Source organism: Caretta caretta, chromosome 15 (genome assembly GCF_965140235.1).
Source record: "Caretta caretta isolate rCarCar2 chromosome 15, rCarCar1.hap1, whole genome shotgun sequence".
In the NCBI taxonomy this organism is placed as follows: domain Eukaryota; kingdom Metazoa; phylum Chordata; order Testudines; family Cheloniidae; genus Caretta; species Caretta caretta.
The window spans coordinates 646,738-671,557 of NC_134220.1; the positions used below are offsets into that span (position 1 = coordinate 646,738).

Here is a 24,820-nt window from a genome sequence, read left to right on the forward strand (position 1 = left end):
CACCCCTGATGACCTGGAGCCACCTGAGGTAACCCCATGCCCCAATCCTCTGCCCCAGCCCTGAGCCCCCCCAAACCTGGAGCCCCACCTGCACCCCAAACCCCTCATCCTTGCCCCACCCCAGAGCCTGCACCCCCTGCCCTGACCCCCTCCCACACCCCAACCCTCTTTCCCAGCCCTGAGCCTCCCCAAACCTGGAGCCCCCTCCTGCACCCCAAGTCCCTCATCCCTGGCCTCACCCTGCAGCCCTCACCCCTGCCATAGGCACCGACTTCCCCTCCTTTCCATGGGTGCTCGACCCCCCACTCTACCCCCAGCCCCGCCCCCACTCCACCCCTTCCATGCAGCCCCGCCCCGTCCCTGCCCCTATTCCAACTCCTTCCCCAAATCCCTGCCCCGGCCCCACCTCTTCCCTGCCTCCTCCCCCTCCTTCCTGGAGCGTGCTACCAAACAGCTGTTTGGTGGCCACGGGGCTGGAGGCACTGGGAGGTGGGCGGAGGAGCAGGGACGCAGCACACTCAGGGGAGTGGGAGGAGGTGGTGGGGCAGGGGGTGAGGGAAGCTTGGCTGCCGGTGGGTGCAGAGCACACACTAATTTTTCCCCATGGGTGCTCCAGCCCCAGAGCACCCACAGAGTCAGCGCCTATGACCCCCTGTACCACAACCCTCTGCCCCAGCTCTGAGCCCCTCCCATACCCCAAACCCTTCCTCTCCAGCTCTGTTGGGTAGTAGGCATCAACAATTTTCTTCAGCTGGGTCGCCAAAAAAAAAGTTTAAAAACCACTGCTCTAACCTGATGGGGTTGTTCTGCAGCGCCGAGCCCTTCCCTGGCCCTCTGTCTGCGACACATGGGTTCTGTGCTGGTGAAACTAGCTCCAGAAAGAGAAGCTTCCGTTCCTTCTCGGTTAGCATATTGTACGAGCAAGCACGAATCCAACTCCCTTTCGTGTACTTTTGTAGGGTTCCCTTGTCTCCCACTCCAAAAAATGGTGGCGGCAGAAGGGAATTCATTCCTATATATAGATTTCTACCTCTCACTCAGTGCTTGTCAGAGGAGTTGGGAAGGGACCGTATCACTGGAATTGTGTGTGCTATATATCTGCACAACTCTCGCCAGGTACATGCATGATGCAGCCTAAAGCTAACCTAGCCCTTTCCTGCACCTGGTGTGCATGTATGCTTGGAGAACGAGGCCTCTGATTTGTGCTTCCCAATCTGGGTCTGTTTCCGACTTCCTACTCCTGCATCTTCCTGTTGCAGGACAGCACAGGCTGGCAGAGACTAAAATGAATGTCTTACCTTGTTGGATCTGGCCCAGGAGGGTCACTGGCCTGGAAGCTGAACTCAAGTTCCCTGCTTCTTTCAGCTGCAGCATGGCACTAGATTGGGTCTGGTGGATCTATCAGTGGCACTGGTCCTTCTATGGTAGCTGAGGGTCGGGTGGTCACTTAGCTTCTAATCCATTACAAGCTGCCCTGTTTCAGAGCAGCAGCCGTGTTAGTCTGTATTTGCAAAAAGAAAAGGAGGACTTGTGGCACCTTAGAGCTGCCCTGTGTCGCTCAGGCCAATTTGGAATCTGTCCCTTCAGGGCAGGGGGTGGGAAGTAATTCAGTGAAATCATTTTGGGCTGTGAACACAAAGAGCTTCACAGCCAGGTCTCTATTGTGAGTTGTACTGTAACAACCAGTCAGTTAAAAGCTGGTTTTAATGCATTGTTCATTGATACATGTTTATACATAGGACACAATAACCCTGGGGAGGGCAGGAAACGTAGAACAATAGATCTGAGAGCAGCATGCTGGACCCTGCTGAATTGCTCCCTCTTCCTCCTGAGCTGTAACTTCAACAGAGCAAAGCGCCTTGGTGAGGTGATGTAAAGCCAGCACATGCGGACACGGTGAAGAGAGTTGGCAAGAAGCAGAATGCCTGGTAAAGGTCAAATGCTGCACTGGTAGTGTGGAGGCTGCAAAGCTTAAGATCAGCCAAGAAATGTTCAGTTAAAGCTCCCACAGCACTTGGCCCTGTTGACGATTCTGTGAATTTTGTGATCTATTTAACCTAGGCCCTGTCTACAGCAAAGACATTCACACCATTGGAGAACTATGCTGATGTCATCACAGCAGTGGCTGCCCTCAGGGGTCAGATTTCAGAGTAGCAGCCGTGTTAGTCTGTATTCGCAAAAAGAAAAGGAGTACTTGTGGCACCTTAGAGACGAAAAATTTGAGCATAAGCTTTCGTGAGCTACAGCTCACTTCATCGGATGCATACTGTGGAAACTGCAGAAGACATTATATACACAGAGACCATGAAACAATACCTCCTCCCACCCCACTGTCCTGCTGGTGAGCTGTAGCTCACGAAAGCTCATGCTCAAATAAATTGGTTAGTCTCTAAGGTGCCACAAGTCCTCCTTTTCTTTTTGCGAATACAGACTAACACGGCTGTTCCTCTGAAGCTTATCTAAAGTGATCACTCTCCTTACAATGTGTATGATAATCAAGTTGGGCCATTTCCAGCACAAATCCAGGGTTTAACAAGAACGTCGGGGGGGGGGGGGGGGGAGGAAAAAACAAGGGGAAATAGGCTTGAATAGAGACTGGGAGTGGCTAAGTCAATATGCAAGGTAACCTAAGTTAATTGTATCCAATTTGCAAATGAATTCCAATTCAACAGTCTCTCGCTGGAGTCTGGTTTTGAAGTTTTTCTGTTGTAATATCGCAACTTTCATGTCTGTAATCGCCTGACCAGAGAGATTGAAGTGTTCTCTGACTGGTTTATGAATGTTATAATTCTTGACATCTGATTTGTGTCCACTGATTCTTTTACGTAGAGACTGTCCAGTTTGACCAATGTACATGGCAGAGGGGCATTGCTGGCACATGATGGCATATATCACATTGGTGGATGTGCAGGTGAACGAGCCTCTGATAGCGTGGCTGATGTGATTAGGCCCTATGATGGTGTCCCCTGAATAGATATGTGGGCACAGTTGGCAACGGGCTTTGTTGCAAGGATAGGTTCCTGGGTTAGTGGTTCTGTTGTGTGGTATGTGGTTGCTGGTGAGTATTTGCTTCAGGTTGGGGGGCTGTCTGTAGGCAAGGACTGGCCTGTCTCCCAAGATTTGTGAGAGTGTTGGGTCATCCTTCAGGATAGGTTGTAGATCCTTAATAATGCATTGGAGGGGTTTTAGTTGGGGGCTGAAGGTGACGGCTAGTGGCGTTCTGTTATTTTCTTTGTTAGGCCTGTCCTGTAGTAGGTGACTTCTGGGAACTCTTCTGGCTCTATCAATCTGTTTCTTCACTTCTGCACGTGGGTATTGTAATTGTAAGAATGCTTGATAGAGATCTTGTAGGTGTTTGTCTCTGTCTGAGGGGTTGGAGCAAATGCGGTTGTATCGAAGAGCTTGGCTGTAGACAGTGGATCGTGTGGTGTGGTCAGGGTGAAAGCTGGAGGCATGTAGGTAGGAATAGCGGTTAGTAGGTTTCCGGTATAGGGTGGTGTATGTGACCATTGTTTATTAGCACAGTAGTGTCCAGGAAGTGGATCTCTTGTGTGGACTGGACCAGGCTGAGGTTGATGGTGGGAAGGAAATTGTTGAAATCATGGTGGAATTCCTCAAGGGCTTCTTTTCCATGGGTCCAGATGAAGATGTCATCAATATAGCGCAAGTAGAGTAGGGGCATTAGGGGACGAGAGCTGAGGAAGCGTTGTTCTAAGTCAGCCATAAAAATGTTGGCATACTGTGGGGCCATGCGGGTACCCACAGCAGTATACATTGTCCCCTGAAGGTATACATTGTCCCCAAGTGTGAAATAGTTGTGAGTGAGGACAAAGTCACAAAGTTCAGCCACCAGGTTTGCCGTGACATTGTCGGGGATAGTGTTCTTGACGGCTTGCAGTCCATCTTTGTGTGGAATATTGGTGTAGAGGGCTTCTACATCCATAGTGGCCAGGATGGAGTTTTCTGGAAGATCACCGATGGATTGAAGTTTCCTCAGGAAGTCAGTGGTGTCTCGAAGGTAGCTGGGAGTGCTGGTAGCGCAGGGCCTGAGGAGGGAGTCTACATAGCCAGACAATCCTGCTGTCAGGGTGCCAATGCCTGAGATGATGGGGCGCCCAGGATTTCCAGGTTTATGGATCAGGGGAGCTCATGTCTTGCAGTTTACACAGGTGACCTGCTGGTGTGAAGTACTGAAGTCACTGTATGACACATACCTGTCACAGGACTGGCATAACTACATCGCTACATAGTAATTCTACTAGTGGGGATTGTCTCAGTGTAGATAAAGCCTGCCCAGTATCACTGAGCTACGTCTTTAAAAGGAGCTGGAATAGCAAATGCCACATAGGTGCAGTGTGGCCAAGTTGCTGTAACAACCCTTTTGTTTAGGTTGTCAGGGTTTGACCCTGGGACCTTCAATACCAAAACACACACCTCTGGCGCTTGAGATAAAGGACAAGCTTGAGATAAAGCTGCTAGAAGTGGATGCCCAAGCTCTGCTGGGGTGGGTTATGTAACCCGCAGGAGGGAAGTGTCACTAGAGCCCAGTGTTGTAGACCTGGCCTTCGCTAGTAGCCCTACAGACCTATATCAGTATAACTGCATTGCTCAGGGTGTGAAAAATCCACACCCTGAGCAACATCGTTATAGTGAAGGCATAACCCCCCGTGGAGAGAGCACTCTGTTGACAGGAGAGTTCTGTTGCCCTAGCCACCCCCTCTCGGGGAGGCGTATTAACTACGCGGACAGGACACAGCACTGTATGTGAAGACCTGTCCAAAGAGTTAATCAGCACCCACAGCCCCGCTCCTTACCCAGGATCAGTAACCAGGATGTCAGTTACCTTGCTTGTTACCTGGCTCAGGAAAGATCGCATCAAAGATCACTCTGCAATCACACCCTCCTACACAGCTAGCCTTAAATACAAGGTAACATTATAGCAGAGAAACTGTGGTGAGCTTTTAAATGCCAGATGTTATTACAAAACAAATGCCAGTAATTCCTGTATGTGATGAAAGAGGCTAACGAGGAAATCATAACTGAAGAACCGACTGTCTGCTTTGCCTGGGGAACACAGCTAGCTTTTAGCTTCTCTCATGCCATGTATCACGATGCATTCACCTGCTTTCTTTCTCTCTGGCACCTTTCAGGATTACCTGGGGTGTCTGGGGTAAATCCCTACTACAGCAGGAGGGAGCCCTGTCTGTGCCCATGAGAGGAACTCTCCCCAGCCATTAGCTGCTTGCAACACAGGGCTCTCTGCTCTGGGCTCTGTGAGCCCCACCCTTTCCCTCTGCGGGCTAGCAGTTAGCATACTGTACCTTGTTACTCGAGTGCCTAGTCCCTTCTGGATGCCTGCAATGTACGCTGATCGGCTGTCTTCGTGGAGGCACGCCAGTTCACTGATTTCACCTCCATTCCACGCTCTCCTTAGCATATAGGCACTCATACAGGTCTATAGTAAAACCAAAGTGAAGTTTATTTAACTGATTCAGATATAAGAGTTTGGAAACAAGGTTACAGGTAAAGGAAAACCATAAAGCACCTATACTTATCAAGTTATTTTCCGGCCTAAGGTATCTGTCACCCAAGGTTTGGTTCTGACAGTGCTTGCCCAGTCCAGAAAGCTGGGATCCACCTTTCATGAGACACCCCTGCTGGCAGAATCTCCTTCGTAATGGATAAAATCTTGTGCTCTCTTCTCTTGCACAGTTACGCACTGTTGTCTTACCCCAGGGGGTCCATAGTCAGAAACATTTTAGGGTTCCTTTGTCTTTGTAAATCCTCATGTCTGCGTGGAGAGGCCATTCATCTGGTTATCAGCTGAAAGGTGTTCTTCTGTGAGGCTTGTCCCCTATCCGATACTGAGACCAAATCGAACCGGGGACACCCTAGTGAATGTGTGCTCTGCCCCCACCAGTGTGACCTTGCATACAAGGTCGTGCTGGCGAGAGTGAAACGGTGTGCTCCTCCAATTGGCACCTCTGGGTGGTGTGATCTTGCATGCAGTATGTGTGGCGTCATGCCTTGCAAAAATGTCTGGTGTTCCAGAAAGGTGAGAGTGGCCACCCTAAGCCTGCACTGGTCCAAATGATGAATGTAGGACTGGCTTAATGGAGGTCTGTGCTCACCTGAGGTAAGGCAGGTCTCGGTGCTAAGTTTCACTTTAACAGTTGTTAAATCAGAGCAGGCTGTGCATTGGGGACCGAAGAATGGTGAAGAAATTTGGCAGCATGTGACCTCCAGAAGAAGAAAGGGGAGGATCCATGTATCAGCAATGCAGGTACAGGTGAGAAACCGTTTTCATGTTCTCGCCACAGGTACTAATGCGGAGAGTGGACTAGATGATACATTTGAGGGAAGGAAGCAGAAGGAGACTTCACCGATTAGAAGGCATGAGATGCCCTGTCCTAGGGATGGGGGTTCCATGAACACCACTCCCAAAAGAAGGAGGCGGGTGGTGGTGGTCGGGGAATCTCTCCTCAGGGGGACTGAGTCATCTATCTGCCGTCCCAACTGGGAAAACTGAGAAGTCTGCTGCTTTCCAGGAGGTAGGATTCACAATGTGACTGAGAGCCTGCCGAGACTCTTAAAAGTCCTCGGATCGCTGCCCCTTCCTGCTTCTCCATGTGGGCACCAATGATACTGCCAAGAATGACCTTGAGCGGATCACTGCAGACTACGTGGCTCTGGGAAGAAGGATAAAGGAGTTTGAGGCGCAAGTGGTGTTCTCGTCCATCCTCCCCGTGGAAGGAAAAGGCCAGGGTAGAGACCGTCGAATCGTGGAAGTCAACGAATGGCTACGCAGGTGGTGTTGGAGAGAAGGCTTTGGGTTCTTTGACCAGGGGTGGTGTTCCAAGAAGGAAGAGTGCTAGGCAGAGATGGGCTCCACCTAATGAAGAGAGGGAAGAGCATCTTTGGAAGCAGGCTGGCTAACCTGGTGAGGAGGGCTTTAAACTAGGTTCACCGGGGGAAAGAGACCAAAGCCCTGAGGTAAGTGGGATACCAGGAGGAAGCACGAGCAGGAGAGCGCAAGAAGGGAGCGCTCGTGCCTCATACGAAGAAAGCAGGACAAACAGCAAGTTATCTTGCTGGCAACAAGAAGAAAGCCAAGGAAAGTGTGGGCCCCTTAATGAATGAAGGAGGCAACCTAGTGACAGAGGATGTGGAAAAAGCTAATGTACTCAATGCTTTTTTTGCCTCTGTCTTCACTAACAAGGTCAGCTCCCAGAATGCTGCGCTGGGCATCACAACATGGGGAATAGATGGCCAGCCCTCTATGGAGAAAGAGGTGGTTAGGGACTATTTAGAAAAGCTGGACGTGCACAAGTCCATGGGGCCGGACGAGTTGCATCCGAGAGTGCTAAAGGAATTGGCGGCTGTGATTGCAGAGCCATTGGCCATTATCTTTGAAAACTCGTGGAGAACGGGGGAAGTCCCGGATGACTGGAAAAAGGCTAATGTAGTGCCAATCTTTAAAAAAGGGAAGAAGGAGGATCCTGGGAACTACAGGCCAGTCAGCCTCACCTCAGTCCCCGGAAAAATCATGGAGCAGGTCCTCAAAGAATCAATCCTGAAGCACTTACATGAGAGGAAAGTGATCAGGAACAGTCAGCATGGATTCACCAAGGGAAGGTCATGCCTGACTAATCTAATCGCCTTCTATGATGAGATTACTGGTTCTGTGGATAAAGGGAAAGCAGTGGATGTATTGTATCTTGACTTTAGCAAAGCTTTTGACACAGTCTCCCACAGTATTCTTGTCAGCAAGTTAAAGAAGTATGGGCTGGATGAATGCACTATAAGGTGAGTAGAAAGTTGGCTAGATTGTCGGGCTCAACGGGTAGTGATCAATGGCTCCATGTCTAGTTGGCAGCCGGTGTCAAGTGGAGTGCCCCAGGGGTCGGTCCTGGGGCTGGTTTTGTTCAATATCTTCATAAATGATCTGGAGGATGGTGTGGATTGCACTCTCTGCAAATTTGCGGATGATACTAAACTGGGAGGAGTGGTAGATACGCTGGAGGGCAGAGATAGGATACAGAGGGACCTAGACAAAATGGAGGATTGGGCCAAAAGAAATCTGATGAGGTTCAATAAGCATAAGTGCAGGGTCCTGCACTTAGGACGGAAGAATCCAATGCACCGCTACAGACTAGGGACCGAATGGCTAGGCAGCAGTTCTGCGGAAAAGGACCTAGGGGTGACAGTAGACGAGAAGCTGGATATGAGTCAGCAGTGTGCCCTTGTTGCCAAGAAGGCCAATGGCATTTTGGGATGTATAAGTAGGGGCATAGTGAGCAGATCGAGGGATGTGATCATCCCCCTCTATTCAACATTGGTGAGGCCTCATCTGGAGTACTGTGTCCAGTTTTGGGCCCCACACTACAAGAAGGATGTGGATAAATTGGAGAGAGTCCAGCGAAGGGCAACAAAAATGATGAGGGGACTGGAACACATGACTTATGAGGAGAGGCTGAGGGAACTGGGATTGTTTAGTCTGCAGAAGAGAAGAATGAGGGGGGATTTGATAGCTGCTTTCAACTACCTGAGATGTGGTTCCAGAGAGGATGGTTCTAGACTATTCTCAGTGGTAGAAGAGGACAGGACAAGGAGTAATGGTCTCAAGTTGCAGTGGGGGAGGTTTAGGTTGGATATTAGGAAAAACTTTTTCACTAGGAGGGTGGTGAAGCACTGGAATGCGTTACCTAGGGAGGTGGTAGAATCTCCCTCCTTAAAAACTTCTAAGGTCAGGCTTGACAAAGCCTGGCTGGGATGATTTAATTGGGGATTGGCCCTGCTTTCAGCAGGGGGTTGGACTAGATGACCTCCTGAGGTCCCTTCCAACCCTGATATTCTATGATCTTAATGCCTATACACTAATGCAAGAAGCCTGGGAAACAAGCAGGGAGAACTGGAAATCCTGGCAAAGTCAAGGAATTATAATGTGATTGGAATAACAGAGACTTGGTGGGATAACTCATGACTGGAGTACTGTCATGGATGGATATAAACTGTTCAGGAAGGACAGGCGGGGCAGAAAAGGTGGGGGAGTTGCACTGTATGTAAGGGAGCAGTATGACTGCTCAGAGCTCCGGTATGAAACTGCAGAAAAACCTGAGAGTCTCTGGATTAAGTTTAGAAGTGTGAGCAACAAGGGTGATGTCGTGGTGGGAGTCTGCTATAGACCACCGGACCAGGGGGGTGAGATGGACGAGGCTTTCTTCCGGCAAGTCGCAGAAGCTACTAGATCGCATGCTCTGGTTCTCATGGGCGACTTCAATCATCCTGATATCTGCTGGCAGAGCAATACAGCGGTGCACAGACAATCCAGGAAGTTTTTGGAAAGTGTAGGGACAATTTCCTGGTGCAAGTGCTGGAGGAACCAACGAGGGGCAGAGCTCTTCTTGACCTGCTGCTCACAAACCGAGAAGAATTGGTAGGGGAAGCAAAAGTGGATGGAACCTGGGAGGCAGTGACCATGAGATGGTCGAGTTCAGGATCCTGACACAAGGAAGAAAGGAGAGCAGCAGAATACGGACCCTGGACTTCAGAAAAGCAGACTTTGACTCCCTCAGGGAACTGATGGGCAGGATCCCCGGGAGAATAACATGAGGGGGAAAGGAGTCCAGGAGAGCTGGCTGTATTTTAAAGAATCCTTATTGAGGTTACAGGAACAAACCATCCTGATGTGTAGAAAGAATAGTAAATATGGCAGGCGACCAGCTTGGCTTAACAGTGAAATCCTTGCTGATCTTGTAAGCTTCTTTTTTGTGTTTAAGAAGTGGAAGATTGGACAAACGACCAGGGAGGAGTATAAATATATTGCTCAGGCATGCAGGAGTGAAATCAGGAAGGCCAAATCACACCTGGAGTTGCAGCTAGCAAGAGATGTTAAGAGTAACAAGAAGGGTTTCTACAGGTATGTTAGCAACAAGAAGGAGGTCAGGAAAGTGTGGGTGCCTTACTGAATGGGGGAGGCAACCTAGTGACAGAGGATGTGGAAAAAGCTAATGTACTCAATGCTTTTTTTGCCTCTATCTTCACGAACAAGGTCAGCTCCCAGACTACTGCACTGGGCAGCACAGCATGGGGAGGAGGTGGCCAGCCCTCTGTGAAGAAAGTGGTGGTTCAGGACTATTTTAAAAAGCTGGACAAGCACAAGTCCATGGAGCTGGAAGCGCTGCATCCGAGGGTACTAAAGGAGTTGGCAGATGTGATTGCAGAGCCACTGGACATTATCTTTGAAAACTCATGGCGATCGGGGAAGGTCCTGGATAACTGGAAAAAGGCTAATGTAGTGCCCATCTTTAAAAAAGGGGAAGAAGGAGGATCCTGGGAACTACAGGCCAGTCAGCCTCACCTCAGTCCCTGGAAAAATCATGGAGCAGGTCCTCAAGGAATCAATTCTGAAGCACTTAGAGGAGAGGAAAGTGATCAGGAACAGTCAGCATGGATTCACCAAGGGCAAGTCATGCCTGACTAATGTAATTGCCTTCTATGATGAGACAACTGGCTCTGTGGATGCGGGGAAAGCAGTGAACATGTTGTTCCTTGACTTTAGCAAAGCTTTTGACATGTTCTCCCAGGGTATTCTTGTCAGCAAGTTAAAGAGGTATGATCTGGATGAATGGACTATAAGGTGGATAGAAAGCTGGCTAGATTGTTGGGCTCAACGGGTAGTGATCAATGGCTCCATGCGTAGTTGGCAGCCGGTATCAAGCAGAGTGCCCCAAGGGTCAGTCCTGGGGACGGTTTTGTTCAATATCTTCATTAATGATCTGGAGGATGGCGTGGATTGCACTCTCAGCAAGTTTGCAGATGACACTAAACTGGGAGGAGAGGTAGATACGCTGGAGGGTAGGGATAGGATACAGAGGGCCCTAGACAAATTCGAAGATTGGGCCAAAAGAAATCTGATGAGATTCAACAAGGACAAGTGCAGAGTCCTGCACTTAGGATGGAAGAATCCCATGCACCGCTACAGACTAGAGACCGAATGGCTCGGCAGCAGTTCTGCAGAAAAGGACCAAGGGGTTACAGTGGACGAGAAGCTGGATATGAGTCAGCAGTGTGCCCTTGTTGCCAAGAAGGCTAACAGCATTTTGGGCTGTATACGTAGGAGCATTGCCAGCAGATCAAGGGACATGATCGTTCCCCTCTGTTCGGCATTGGTGAGGCCTAATCTGGAGGCCTGCACGGCTCCACTAATTAGGGGGGTGGCCCTTTGTTCTCTGGTGTGCAGCCGCCCAGATGCGCACCTTAGAGGGAACTATCCGCGGACCATAGTTTGAGAATCTCTGGTCCATCACTAACCGCTATGGCTTGGAGAAACCCCCAGAAGGTCTGGACTGAATCTGATCCACCAAAGCTTTTATACTGTATTCCTTTAGGTTAGCTGTAGTCAGACAAGCAATCTCTGGTCAGTCAGGAGAGCTCAGCTTTGATGTTTCTTTTGCTGCTTAAGGAGCCCTGCATCAACAGGTAACTAAATTCTTCTCTCTCTTTCAATCACCACTTGAGTTGCCACGTCTATTCACAGTCTAACTGTATTGCTGAGATGCAGCACACTGCTTCCTTTCTTCCCCTGATCTGATGCAATATCTCGAGTTCTTAGGCGTGATGTTTCTGTTCTCAGCTCAGTTACAGTTAGAGCTTCACTGCTAACCCTGATGCTGCTCTTGATGCAAAGTTACAGCTTGACCCGTCTGTCCCTGAATGTCTTTGTCCCACACTCCTTCTGCATGGTTTGGCCAGACCAGCTCACTTGGTCAAGTTGGAGAAATTCTCACCCTTGCAAAGCCGGCATCCATTGCTGACCTTGGCTGTCCCAGCCCCTGGCTGACTCTGCCAGTCACTGCTGTCCCAGATGGCATTGCTCAGCAGTTCTGTTCTCCCCAGTGAAGGTTTGTAGTTGGCCTTTCGCTCTAACGGAGGAGCGCTGTTAACCTTGGGCAGGTGAGATCCGGGCTGTAGCAGAATAACTTTCTTGGGCAGGTTCCCATCTACGTGGGAGCTGCATTTTCAGTCTTTACAGGGAATCCTGTTGTCACTCAAGCTTCTGGATGTCAGGGAGCAGAGTGTTTTGTAATGTGGTGCCTGCATCTGGAATGCTGCTTTGGATGCAGGGGGGAATGTCACCAGGCAATTAAACAAAAGTAATTTGCAACTACTTGGCTTTGGCAGTCCTCAGCCTCTCAAGGGAAGCAGATTTTGCAATTAAGTGGCTTTTCCTCATGTCAAATGATGCAGTGACTAGTTAGCTGGGTCCCCAGTGCATTGAAGAAGCTGAGGCCCCAGATGCACAACAGATATCCCCAAACCCAGCTGGGAGAGAATCACAACCAGGATCTCTCTTTCCTGCCTTGGGAAGGGGCAGGAGGTTCAGCGCAGTGGGGGCAGGAAGGAAGCAACAAGGATGCCTAGCTGATGCCTGCAAAGGCAGCTTTTGTGTAATTAGTTCCTGGATCCCAGCCAGGTTGGGCTTGGCTGAACACTCAGGGCTGATTGGAGGAACCGACCATTCATTACATTCCCCTCTTCCTGAGGGGGAGGGCTACCTGCTGTGCACCACTAGTGTGTGTGTGGGGGGCGGCAGCTATGGATGTTCCTGATCATTTGGGAGCAGGGGAAGGAGGAGGGGCACTAAACACAGGAGCGGTCCCTCTCTCTGAGATGTGCCTGAGGTTACGATGGGGGCAGTTGCACCCTTGCTGCTCTAACCCAGTCCTGAGTCCTCTCTTGTGCCTGCCAGTGTCTCATACTGGTGACTGCCAGGGGGACGTCTGCCATGCACACCTGAGAGAGTGGAGCCAGGGCCGCTGAGCGCGTGGCCACTGCACTTCAGATTCTGCCTGTGCCACGGGACTGCACAATTTCAAGGGTTTTATTGGTGGGACAAGGTGCACCAGGGTGGCTGGAGTTGGTGCAACAAAGACCTGTCTAGGACCAGGCTTTTGATGGGGTCTTTGGGGGGGGGTGGGATGGGACTAGACATAGTTCAGCTTGCAATGCTACAACGAGACTCTCTTGCTTTCCCCTCCAAGAGGCTGAGCCCAGTTCTGTTGCCACTTCTGCAAGGGGCAATCTTACTGATGGTGTGCATAATGAGCTGTTCCAGCTGAGCAGCGCAGGAGTGGCTAGGGAATCTGGAGAAAGACGAGGAAGGGCAAGGAGAAGTGATGGAAGCAAATCTGTAATGGAGAGGAGAGATCAACAGAAAGGGGAGGGTATTGACTAGCAAGGGCATGCAGCTCTAGTCTGCATTCAGGGAAAGGATGCCTTTCAACTGGCTAAAAGGATATGCAGAAGGATCTAAAGAGTGATACATTGCTGAAAAACGAGGAGTCCTTGTGGCAGCTTAGAGACTAACAAATTTATTTGGGCATAAGCTCTCGTGGGCTAGAACCCACTTGATACATTACTGTTATCTATTGAGTGCTGGTCAGCCAATTCTGGATTGTTGCCCTCCTGTTGAGCCTGGTATTTTGGGTGGGAGGGCAAGTGTTTAAATGCATGTCAAGGGCCTGGGTTCTCATCAACCTCTTCATTTGGCTCAGCTGTCCCACCCCAATGTGATTTGCTCTATAGCTTGAAAGCAAATAAGCACCTTCCAAGAGGCTGCAAAGCTGCAGTCCCTTGGGGTGGCTGGACTCCTCTCCATGTTCCCTAGGCCCATCCTCCCCCCATGTCCAAGTCCCAGAGCGGCTTCAACTGTGGTTTTAAGGGCTGTGTCATGGGAGTGGCAGGAAGGGGAACAAGCCCACCGAGGCTGCTCTGCTGTTGTCATTTGTGCTCATGCTGCATAGTGTGGAGTGGTGTGACCTGGGGACTAAGCGCTGGTGCTCACTTGACCCCATTCCCACTTCAGGAGTATATGGCAGGTTACCCCTCTTCCTGTTCAGTAGGAAACCTCCTTCTACTATTCTAACTACCCTCCTTCTGGTTTCCCTACCTCCCTGTGGGACTGATGCAGTGAGCATGGCAGAGCAGTTTGGCACAGGTGTGGGGAAAGGGATCAGCTTAAATCTGGGCTCTTAAGGCAGGCGGGCAGGGGGAAGGAAAGGCAGGAGAGGTATTCGGATGCTCTTTGTGGAGAGCCTTCCACCTGCTTGAGCTGGCCCTGCCATTCTGAAGTGGGCCCACGAGCAAGGGGAAGGGCAAACCAAGAGTAACTCAGTCTGAAGGGACAACCGAGTGTCATCTCCTCTCTAATTCCTTGCTAAGCTTCATTCAGTATTATCTCAGTTGAGTTGCACATACATGACCTGATGTTTTTCACCTGTAAACTTCAAAGCACTTTACAAGCAGTCAGTACCATTATGGACCCAATTTTACTGTTAGGGGAAACTGAGGCACAGAGGAAGCTACTTGCCTAAGGCCATCTAATGGGAGCAGAGGATGCTTAGCACCTCCTAAAAACTGGGTACTGCTGTTCCTGTTTTTCTTAACTCTGATATAGCTGTGAAGCAAAGCCCTCTATGTAGCCTAGCAGAGTTTAGGCTATTGTTGGAATCTTAACTCCCTGTGTGTCCTGTTTCATGGTTGTTTCTGAGAATGCTGCTTAAGACCAACCTTAATGAGAGCTTTCACTGTTGACAAAACCAGTGGTAAACTCTCTGATGCTCTGAAGATGCCTTGAGATTCTTTGGTTTGTTGCACTAGTCTCTTTAATTTGAAATTCCCACTGTTGCTACCGCCATTCCAGTCCCACGAAGATCTCACCAGTGGGAGTGCTGATTTGGATTGGTGGCATCAGGACTTTGTGTGGTGAGCAGATGTAGATGGCTCAGGTGTTAGACCTACTTCTGTTACTGCTGGGACTCAACCGGTGAGAAATCTTTGGCATAAAGCCTAGCATGGAGACACAGCCATGTCAAAAGTTTGTTTGTTCTAGATACAGAGAGCTGAAGGGCTCAATGCCAGACAAAGCAAGACTCCTGCTAGCTGGGGCAGCAGGGCTTTGCCTACTAGGAAACTCCCAGTATTTCATCAACTCCTGGAGTGTCTTTTCTCAGGTAGTTGAACCACTTAAAAATCACTTGTTTCCCATAGTTGCTTTAGGTGTAATTTGTACCTCTTTTAGGAGTCCAGTACTTTAAATGTCGCATAGTGTGAGTGTGGGGTGGTAATTGGTGCTTTGGTGCCTTAATAGCTATTGCATATTGTAGAGAGGTTAGCCGGGGTTCGCCTCTCTCTGGGGTGGTGGGGAACCACACCGCCTCACTAAATTTGGGAATAGGTCTTGTGGGGAATTAGTCCGGCTGCGGGAGTCTTCCTCTGCGGCCTTTATGAAGGTAGAACTAAACACCGTAATCCCAGGCCCTGGGGCGGGGCGGGGCAGTAGTGAGTCAGGCGCTCAGGCAGGGGCTGAGCAGTAACCGTATATACTAGCAAGCCCAGGCCCTAGGCCCCAAAGGGCCTGGGAGAGGGGGAGACGGCCACCCGTGAGTTGGGTGGCAGGGGGGACGCAGGCCCTCCCACTCCACTGTGTCCCAGCCCGGGGCCCTAGCAGCGGCAGAAGACCCGCGTCCATGGGGATCCTGGCCGCAACACTGATGTGGGATCTGGCAGTGCTGCAGCCAGACTCTGGTCAGCTGCCCCCGGGCTACTTCCAGACTCCCCCTCTTGAGGTACCTGGGTCAGGGTGGTGTCCTCAGCGGGGTCCAGCATTTTCATGGGTTCCTCAGGATAGCTGGCACAGGGCAGACTCGGCAACTTCTCTGGGTAGCTGGCGCGGGGCAGGTCGGGCCAGTCCTTGGGGTTTCCCAATCGCGAGCTAGGCCGGAGGCGTCTGGCCTCCCCGGCGGCTGCTCTCTCAATGAGCTCTGGGGTCAGGCCTTTATACTTCCATTGCCACACCTGACCCTTTGGGGGCGGGCTCAGAGCTCCCTGGCTCCACCCACTCTGATGTCCGGAGGACCCGTCTCTCTCCGAGCGAGCGGCGGGGAACCGCACCGCCTCACTATGCATATACAGGTTTCAGAGTAACAGCCGTGTTAGTCTGTATTCGCAAAAAGAAAAGGAGGACTTGTGGCACCTTAGAGACTAACCAATTTATTTGAGCATAAGCTTTCCTGAGCTACAGCTCACTTCATACAGTCCACTTTATGCATCCGATGAAGTGAGCTGTAGCTCACGAAAGCTCATGCTCAAATAAATTGGTCAGTCTCTAAGGTGCCACTAGTCCTCCTTTTGGTTTAGTTTGTCGCCTAGAAAGAGGTTTAAGCTAAATCAAAAGCCATTCAGATACCAGAAAAAGGAGGCCCATATGGGGCACTGTACGCCTGTGACAAATCTTCCTGTGTATTCCCCCTAGGTTTTTTTAACAAAGTACCACTCTCTCCCAGAGCCTGGATAAACAAGCTGGAATTAGTGATAGAGCCTGGGGCATAGCTCCAGTTGGTTGAGGTGGCAATTGTTCTTTGCTTTGAGATGCATTTTATTAGCAGAGCCCCTGATGTGGGTTAGCTGCCTCTTTTGGTGTGTAATTGGATCTCCAGCACCCAGGGCCCCAACTGTTCAGGCTTATTTGTATGATTGTGCCTCAGATGGCAGCACATTAAAGCTAATGGCTCTGTCCTGTTTCAGTGTAAAGGGGGCTTTAGACTGATTACAAGTGCCAACGTGAGCTTTCACTCTGGCCTTTTCTACACTGGGATGTTCAGGCCTGGTGAAGCTGCACCAGTGAAGGGCAGGTCTTCTCTAGCAGCGTTAGGTGACGTGCCTGTGTAGTCATGGCATAGAAAACCCGCCCCCACGAGGGGAATGGCTACCAGTGACACGTCACAGCGCTGAAACTTGCAGCTTCAGGGGGGTGTTTTTTCACACCCCTGAGCGAGAAAGTTGCATCACTGTAAAGTGCCAGTGTAGACGAGCCCTAAATGCGGCGCCCCAGTATAAGCCATGACTTGCACCTGGTGCAGCTTATCCTAACGCTGTGTGTCTGTGCTGAGGGACAGCTATGCTGGTGGCTAAAATCCTAATGCAGACAAGACTTCTGGCTGGATTAAGAGGCCTTTCCATCTGTGGGAGGGTGTTGTCTCGTGGTGCGAGCACAGGACTAGGAGAGGTGGGTGCCATATTCTACTTCCAGTGCTGCCAGCAACTTGCTGAGGCCATGAGCAAGTCACTTAATGACTCTGCCTTTTCCCATCTGTAAAATAAGACCATGCCCTTCTGGTCAGGAGGGTTGAGACTTAAATTGCTTTGAATTCTGGGAAAGGACCTTGCACTTCAATGTTCATCAAGGAGTTCATAGCTTGTAAATACAGAGGGCTCTGGCTTTGGTCCTGGTTTGAGGATTATCCATCTCACTGGCTCTGAATTGTCCATTACCTCCCAAGGTACCTGGGAACAGGTGCAGTAGAGGCCCTTCAGATTTTGGCTCCTGCCCCACTCGTGCGGATTTTTGGAGCAGTAAGGCCTTAGCTGCACTAGGGAATAGCCCTGATCCAGCACCTGGCGCAAGGGCAGGTCAGGGTGTAGTAACACCAATTGCTGGATCATGGCTGTTACTGTTGCTATTAGGGTCTGAAATACTGACAGAAGTAAACACTGTCAGTCCCTTTGCTTTCATGGGAAAGAGGATTTCTCACCTTTCTTTTGCAGAGGGGGAGGAGCACACAGCTTGAGGAAGGGCAAGCTACGGACAGTGCTTTAACCACCTACCTGTCCTGCCTTCGCACTAAGCTGCCTGTCTGAACCCATTCTAGCTGGCTGCCTTTGGCTGTTCTTCTGCTTTGCCTGTCCAAGTCAGGCAGCTCTCTGTATAGTGATCATGCATCATGATGAGAACTGCTAGTGGGTTTCAGAGGAGCAGCCGTGTTAGTCTGTATTCGCAAAAAGAAAAGGAGGACTTGTGGCACCTTGACACTGGTGGGAAAACCACAATGTGCATAAGGCCAGGCAAATAACAGACCTTCTGGTTTCTGATGTCAGAGCTGGGCATGCTGGGGATTGCAGCAGGCTCTATGGAAGCTAGACATGAGATAAAACGAAAGCAATACAAGCTTTGAAAAGCCATATCCAAACCCACTCCGTCAGCCTCAGATGTGACCAAAACCTTGTTGTCTGACTCCTGGCATAACATCCCAAACCTGATCCCTGCTGTGGCCTGGAACTGGGCCCCATCCCAACGTGGATTGGCACACACCTTCCTTAGCCTGTCTCGAGCTGGGTCCCCCAATACCATCTGAGTCAGTGAACCATCTCTTCCCTACTGATATTGACTGCAGCCCCACCTCCCCAGCCTGCCTGCCTGCCTGTATGGCACTCGCTCTTCAGATACTGCATAAACAAACAGCACTGATTCCAAGCTAAGCAGGAAATTCTTTCGGCTCCATGGAGACTGTTCCATGGGTAGGGAGAGGCATGCACGAGCAAAGGGACAGAGCCCTGTTCTGGAACTAGCAAGCTTTGTCGCCAGTCAGCGTGTGTCTCACTGCAGCATGGGAACAGTAAGTCCCCATCCAAGGGAGCTGTTGCCTACATTCGTTCCTTGAGTGGTGTCCTGGCCTGCTTGCACAGCCCTTGCAACTGGCGAGGCTTGGCACAATGAATGGCTGCGCAAATGGGATGTTACTGGCTGCCGTGGGGAAGGGTCGTGCGTTGCTCAGGCAGCAGGTGCAGCTGGGTGTCTGTACTTGTTGCAGTAGCCTCATGGCTTCTGCCATGCCCCCTACTCTTGACTGGCTCCTAGGCTGTCTTGCTTTCATCTCCCCCACTTCAGCTGAGCCACCTTGGACCCAGGCTCTGCCCTGCCAGACTATAGGGCCTGGCTTCCTGGTGGAAATGCTGTGGCTAGGCAGGAAGCGCACTGGCAGGGACGCCAGCCCCACAGAGCATCCTGAGGCAGGAAAGGTGGCAGGGTGTGGGGAGCAGTCTTGGCACCTAGTGCTAATGCTGGCTCTCCGGTGGCAGGGTCCCTCCTGCTGGAGCAGCTGAGGGGCAGGTGTCTCTAGAGCAGGTGTCCGCAGCCTATGGCGTGTGTCACAGGCAGCACACGAGCTGATTTTCAGCGGCACTCTGCTGCCCGCTTGGCGTACCGGCCGCTGGCCCCCTGCCAGCTGGGGTTCCGTCCAGGCCCCGCTCAGCCCGCTGCTGGCCTCGGGTCCCGGCCACCGGCCCAGGGCTCTGCTCCTGCCTCGGCCTGGCGTGCTGCAGCCGCCCCCAGCTGTGGCCCACTGGCCCCAGCCTGGGGCAGTGAGGGGTGCAGACAGGGGCAGGGGGGGCGCAGCTCAGCACCCCCACCTTAAAAATTGTTCCAGCACCACTGGGATATTTTTAAGTCCTGATTTGCTGCTTATACCACATCATGTGGAACAGCGCACTGCGTTTGACATTGTGCGTGCCGTCTGTCACGATTTTTTCTTTTCCCCCTGCTTTGAGTTGAGGAGTACGTTTGACAAAATGTCAGCTCCTAAGAAAGCCAAGTCAGATGTCTGTTCATTTTAGCCTTCTTGGACAGACACATTTGGATTTATTCAAAAGAAGGACCGTGCTGTTTGTGCTTTCTGTTGTGAAAGTGTTGTTTGTCGCACATCAAGTGTTCAATGACATTTTGAAACGAAGCAAGAGAAAACATTTTCTGACGAAGCAAACAAGACTGAATCGGTCCAAAAGGCAGTAGCAGGATATGAGAAGCAAAGCAGTGTTTTTAAACGCTTAAGTGTAAGTAAAAATCAAGCTACAGAAGGAAGTTACAAGATTGCACAGTGCACTGTAAAAAACGGAAAGCCGTTTACAGATGAGGAATATATAAGAAGTTTTTCTCAGCAGTTCAGAGGTTTTGTTCCATGATTTGCCAAATAAAGATGTGATTGTATCTAGAATAAAAGAACTGCCTGTCTCTGCCAGAACAGTTGAGAGATACATTAACGAAAAGCAGACGACTGCATTAAGAGACAGCACTGTTTGGTGTTGCAGTTGATGAGAGCGTGGATATAAACGATGTTCCACATTTTGGCAGTTGTTGCATGATATTGTGCTTCCGATGAAATCCAAGAGGAACTTTGTTTCCTAAAACCCCTGCATGGCACAACCAAGGGGGAAGATTCAGTGGAAAGTTTTGTAAACCATGTTGAAGAATGAGGAGTTTTCACACAATATTTTTCTGATGTCAACAGATGGTGCTCCTGCCATGGTTGGAAAACAGAAGGGATTTGTAAAGTTACTTGATCAAATTGACAGGTTTCAGAGGAACAGCCGTGTTAGTCTGTATTCGCAAAAAGAAAAGGAGTACTTGTGGCACCTTAGAGACTAACCAATTTATTTGAGCATGAGCTTTCGTGAGCTACAGCTCACTTCATCAGATGTTTACCGTGGAAACTGCAGCAGACTTTATATACACACAGAAATCATGAAACAATACCTCCTCCCACCCCACTGTGGCTGCCCGACAGTCAAATTTCACTGTATCCTCCATCAAGAAAACCTGTATACTAAAATTTCTAATTTCGAGCTTAATAATGTGATAAATACAGTGGCACGAATTGTGAATGTCCTTGTTGCTCAACCTGCTTTGACTGCTTTGACTCAGACAGTTTCAAGCACTGCTAGACGAGATGGACAGTGCTTATAACGCCATTCCACTTCACAGCAACATTCAGTGACTGAGTCGTGGCCAGGTTTTGGTGTGCTTTGTAAACTGTTTTGATGCAATCAAGGCCTTTTTTCTGAAAAAGCACAAAACTACCCCAAACTGGATGATGACAAATGGCTGTGTAAGCTCATGTTTCTAACGGACTTCACTGCTCACCTAAACTCAACCTCTGTCTCCAGGGTGCAGGGCAAATGGTTCTGGATCTTTATGAAGCCTGGAAGGCATTTGTTGTAAAACTAGTTTTTTCTTGGGATAGTCGAACTTTGACTTTCCGCTACTTCCAACACATAGAAGAGCTATCGACATGTTGCACGGTCAGTGCTGATGAGATTGGAATGAACATGCAAGAACTGGAATCAGAATTTTCTGACAGGTTTCAATATTTCCAGCGATTTGGCCCAATGCTTTCTTTTCTAATTAAACCTAAAAAGTTCAACGAAAGCAACGTGGATTTGTCTGTGTTTCAGTGGGTGGGTGTTGAAGATTTAGAAATGCAGCTCATTCAGTTAAAAAGCTCAGAATTTTGGGCATCAAAGTTTGAAGATCTGTGGTGTGAACTTGAAGCTACTGAGAGAGATCATGGGGCCTCTATTCTGACCTGCTGGACGTCCCTGCCAGTGAAATTTAACTGTTTGAAGAAAATTGCGTTTGCAATGCTTTCAGCATTTGGATCCACATACCTGTGTGAACAGGTATTTTCACACATGAAATCTGTCCTCTGTCCCTCTCGGAGCCAGTTAACAGCTGATTACTCAAAAGCCTGTGTGCAGCTTAAAGTATCCAAATACGTGCCAGACATTGGAAAACTCGGCAAGGAAAAGCAAGGGCAAGGATCACGCTAAACTGATAAGATCTGCATTTTAATTTTAAATTCGTTTCCCTCTATTGGACATTGGTGAGGCCTCATCTGGAGTGCTGTGTCCAGTTTTGGGCCCCACTCTACAAGAAGGATGTGGAAAAATTGGAAAACGTCCAGCGGAGGGCAACAAAAATGATTAGGGGACGGGAACACATGACTTATGAGGAGAGGCTGAGGGAACTGGGATTCTTTAGTCTGCGAAAGAGAAGAATGAGGGGGGATTTGATAGCTGCTTTCAACTACCTAAAAGGGGGTTCCAAAGAGGATGGCTCTAGACTGTTCTCAGTGGTAGCTGATGACAGAACGAGGAGTAATGGTCTCAAGTTGCAGTGGGGGAGGTTTAGGTTGGATATTAGGAAAAACTTTTTTCCACTAGGAGGGTGGTGAAGCACTGGAATGTGTTACCTAGGGAGGTGGTGGAATCTCTTTCCTTAGAGGTTTTTAAGATCAGGCTTGACAAAACTCTGGCTGGGAGAATTTAGTTGGGGATTGGTCCTGCTTTGAGCAGTGGATTGGACTAGATGACATCCTGAGGTCCCTTCCAACCCTAATCTTCTAGGAGTCTATGATTAAACCAAATGAGAGACTCCATGGATACAGCTTCAAACTGCACCTTGTTCATTTATTTTATGCAGCCTGTCTGGCATCAAAGGTACAGAACCACCACCATTTACTTTCAGATAGAACGGTTAGTACAAGGAAGAACGTATTACCGCTAAATCTGTCGTGTCTCTGCTTCATTGAAGACTCCCTGAACTCACCTCCTGCCTGCTAAATTCCCTCTAAGCCAGGGGTCAGCAACCTACGCACACAAGCCAATTTTTAATGGCACGCTGCTGTCTGCTGGACCCGGGCAGACAGCAGCATGCCACTAAAAATCCTGCCCAGCCCACTCTTTTCCGCCCACCCCTCTCTCCTTGCAGGGCAGGCAAGCTTCCCCCAGCGTGCTGGGTTCCTGCCCCTCCTTCTCCCCCTCCCTGTGGCCGATCAGCTTTGCTACCAGCGGGAGAGGTAAAAGCGGAGCTGCAGCGCGCTCTCTGCTCCTGGGACCTTGGGGAAGGGGGTGGAATCAGGGCATATCCCCTCCAGCCCCCGCCATGAGCCACTCAGGGCATGGGGGCTGGGAGCACCCCCACAACCCCAGCCCTCCGCCCTGACCCCTGCACCCCCTCCCCCCACACCACTAAAGCCAATTTGGAGAAATAAGAACATCTCCCTGGAATCCAAACTGAAACTGCAGGTCATTTCCATTTTTCTGTATGCGTGCGAGACACGGACCCTTATGGCAGAACTTGAATGGAAAATAGAGATAGTAGAGATGAGAGATTTCCTTAAAATCCTGGGCATCTCCTACTTCGACCATGTCACTAATGAAGAGGTCCACTACATCATCGCCCAATGCGCTGGGACATACGAAGACCTCCTGACAACTGTCAAGAAGCACAAGCTGAAGTGTTGCGGCCATGTAACAAGATCTGGGCTATCCAAGATCATCATCCAAGGGAAATGCAGGGGAAGAGAAGAAGAGGTAGACAGAAGAAGAGATGAATTGACAACGTAAGAGTGGACAGGAATGGACTTCGCGGAGACTCACTGCCACACAATCATCTGGTGGAGACGATTGATTGCTCATCAGTGATGATGCCCCAACGACCAATGCGGTTATGGGAGCGATGATGAACCAGTGACTGAGCCTCTTGGCTATGAGCAGAGCTCTCCTTCTTCCCCAGGACTGCATGTTGAGCCAGTCTTGGCCTGGCTTGGATTCCGTTAGATCTAGGCTGGATAAACCAGGCTGTGCAGTTCTGCACAGGCTGGGGTTAGGTGGTGGCGTGGGCAGTTCAGCCCGTTGGCCTAAGGTGCAGGTCTTGGAGTTGAAAGATTAGATAGCTCTTCCCAACTCTGTTGCTGACACATTGGCCTTCTCTTTACTAGAGAAATCTAATGCTGTAGGAACTGTTGTCTCCTTAGCATGCTTATAAGGGACCGTGTGCTCCAACTGGAGGACGTGCATGCTAAGAACTAGTTCATTCTGTGGTGTCTTCAGCCTGCATCCCTCTGGTGCCAGTGTGGATGCAGACAAGCTTTTTGATTACAAAATTAGAATAGTACAGAATTAACATGGCCCACGCTGAATGGATTAAAAACTAGCTGATAGGTTAAATGTGGAATTTTCTTCAGGTGGGTGTTATACCAATGAAATAAAAACCAGCGGGAGCTTATTAAAGGGAATAAGGCAAAATGCGACATTTATTGTGGGTACAGAAAGAATCCTAGTAAGCAGTTAGTTATAGCTATAACATTCCATTCAATTTCATATTTATTCACACATTCATTCAAACACACACAGGTTCTGCAAGGTTGTTATCATAGTTATCAGTTGCTCATGCCAAGCCACTGGCCAGGTGGCCTGGACACGAGGAGGGAGCTCCTGGAAGTTGGTTTGCAGAATCAGACCCAAAGTTCTGTTTCTAGAGTCTGTTTTTATAGGAATTTATTCCTATGCCAGTCTACGGGAATTGCTTCACCATGCTGTTGCTGAATCAATCGGCAGATGGCACATTCCTGACGGCTCCGTGCTGCCAGATGTTCTCTTCTTCGGTTCTCCCACCCTTGAGGCTGTTGGGTGGATTCCAGTCTGCCCTCCGGGGTCCTCTGGGTGTTTCCACTTGACGCCTTCTTTGGCCGATGGACGCTGGATTCTTAGGCTGGCACCTTCCTGATAATTTATTATCCACGCCAAGCATCCATCCACATACATCCTTTATCTCTATTTTAATCGCAATTGTTAACAAAGCAAGATAAATACAACTAAAGGGCGGGGAGTCTGTGTGCTGTTTCTGTTACAAAGTATTGCTTTGAGTCTCTCTCTGTGTGAGCAGTTGTTGTTTCAAAGTATTGCTTTGAGAACAGACTCTGTCTTAAGATGTACTAACACAATTAGCAGCTTGCAAGTTTCACACAGAGGGAGAGAAACAGTAAAAATAAGAGACCAAAAACCAAGAGACCTCTTAATTAGTAATTCCCCATAGTTTAAATTCCAGGGTATTAAACTCATTTGTGATTTTAATACAGAACTTCTTTAATATGATCCACCATAACAGTGTGTTTCCAGTGGGGAGGGGACACAGGAATCAGTTCTTGGCTCTAGGGTATTTAACACTTTTTGACATGGTAGAAAACAATCACTGCTGAAAGTGTGCTGGTGACCCAAAGGCTAGGGAGTGGTAAATAATGAAGAGGACAGGTCACTGATACAGAGTGGGATCACTCAAGAAGCTGGGCACAAGCAGTGTTTAAATACAACCAAGTGTAAAGTCATGTCCTTAGGAACAAAGAATGCAGGCCATACTTACAGGATG

General features: G+C 49.6%; 1 protein-coding gene across 3 annotated transcripts in view; it reads left to right on the top strand.

Moving 5' to 3' along the window:
* The window catches only part of CASTOR1 (cytosolic arginine sensor for mTORC1 subunit 1), a 44,003-nt gene that overhangs the window by 9,539 nt on the left and 9,644 nt on the right, over nucleotides 1–24,820 (top strand). The window contains exon 1 of one of the 3 annotated variants that reach the window (XM_048821299.2): nucleotides 1,765–1,928. The exons of the other annotated variants lie outside the window; for them this stretch is intronic. Coding sequence (XP_048677256.1) covers nucleotides 1,922–1,928 — 7 coding nt within the window. The 5' untranslated portion in view covers nucleotides 1,765–1,921. Of the gene's footprint in view, nucleotides 1–1,764; nucleotides 1,929–24,820 lie in introns of those variants that run through there. 3 annotated transcript variants of the gene reach the window in all.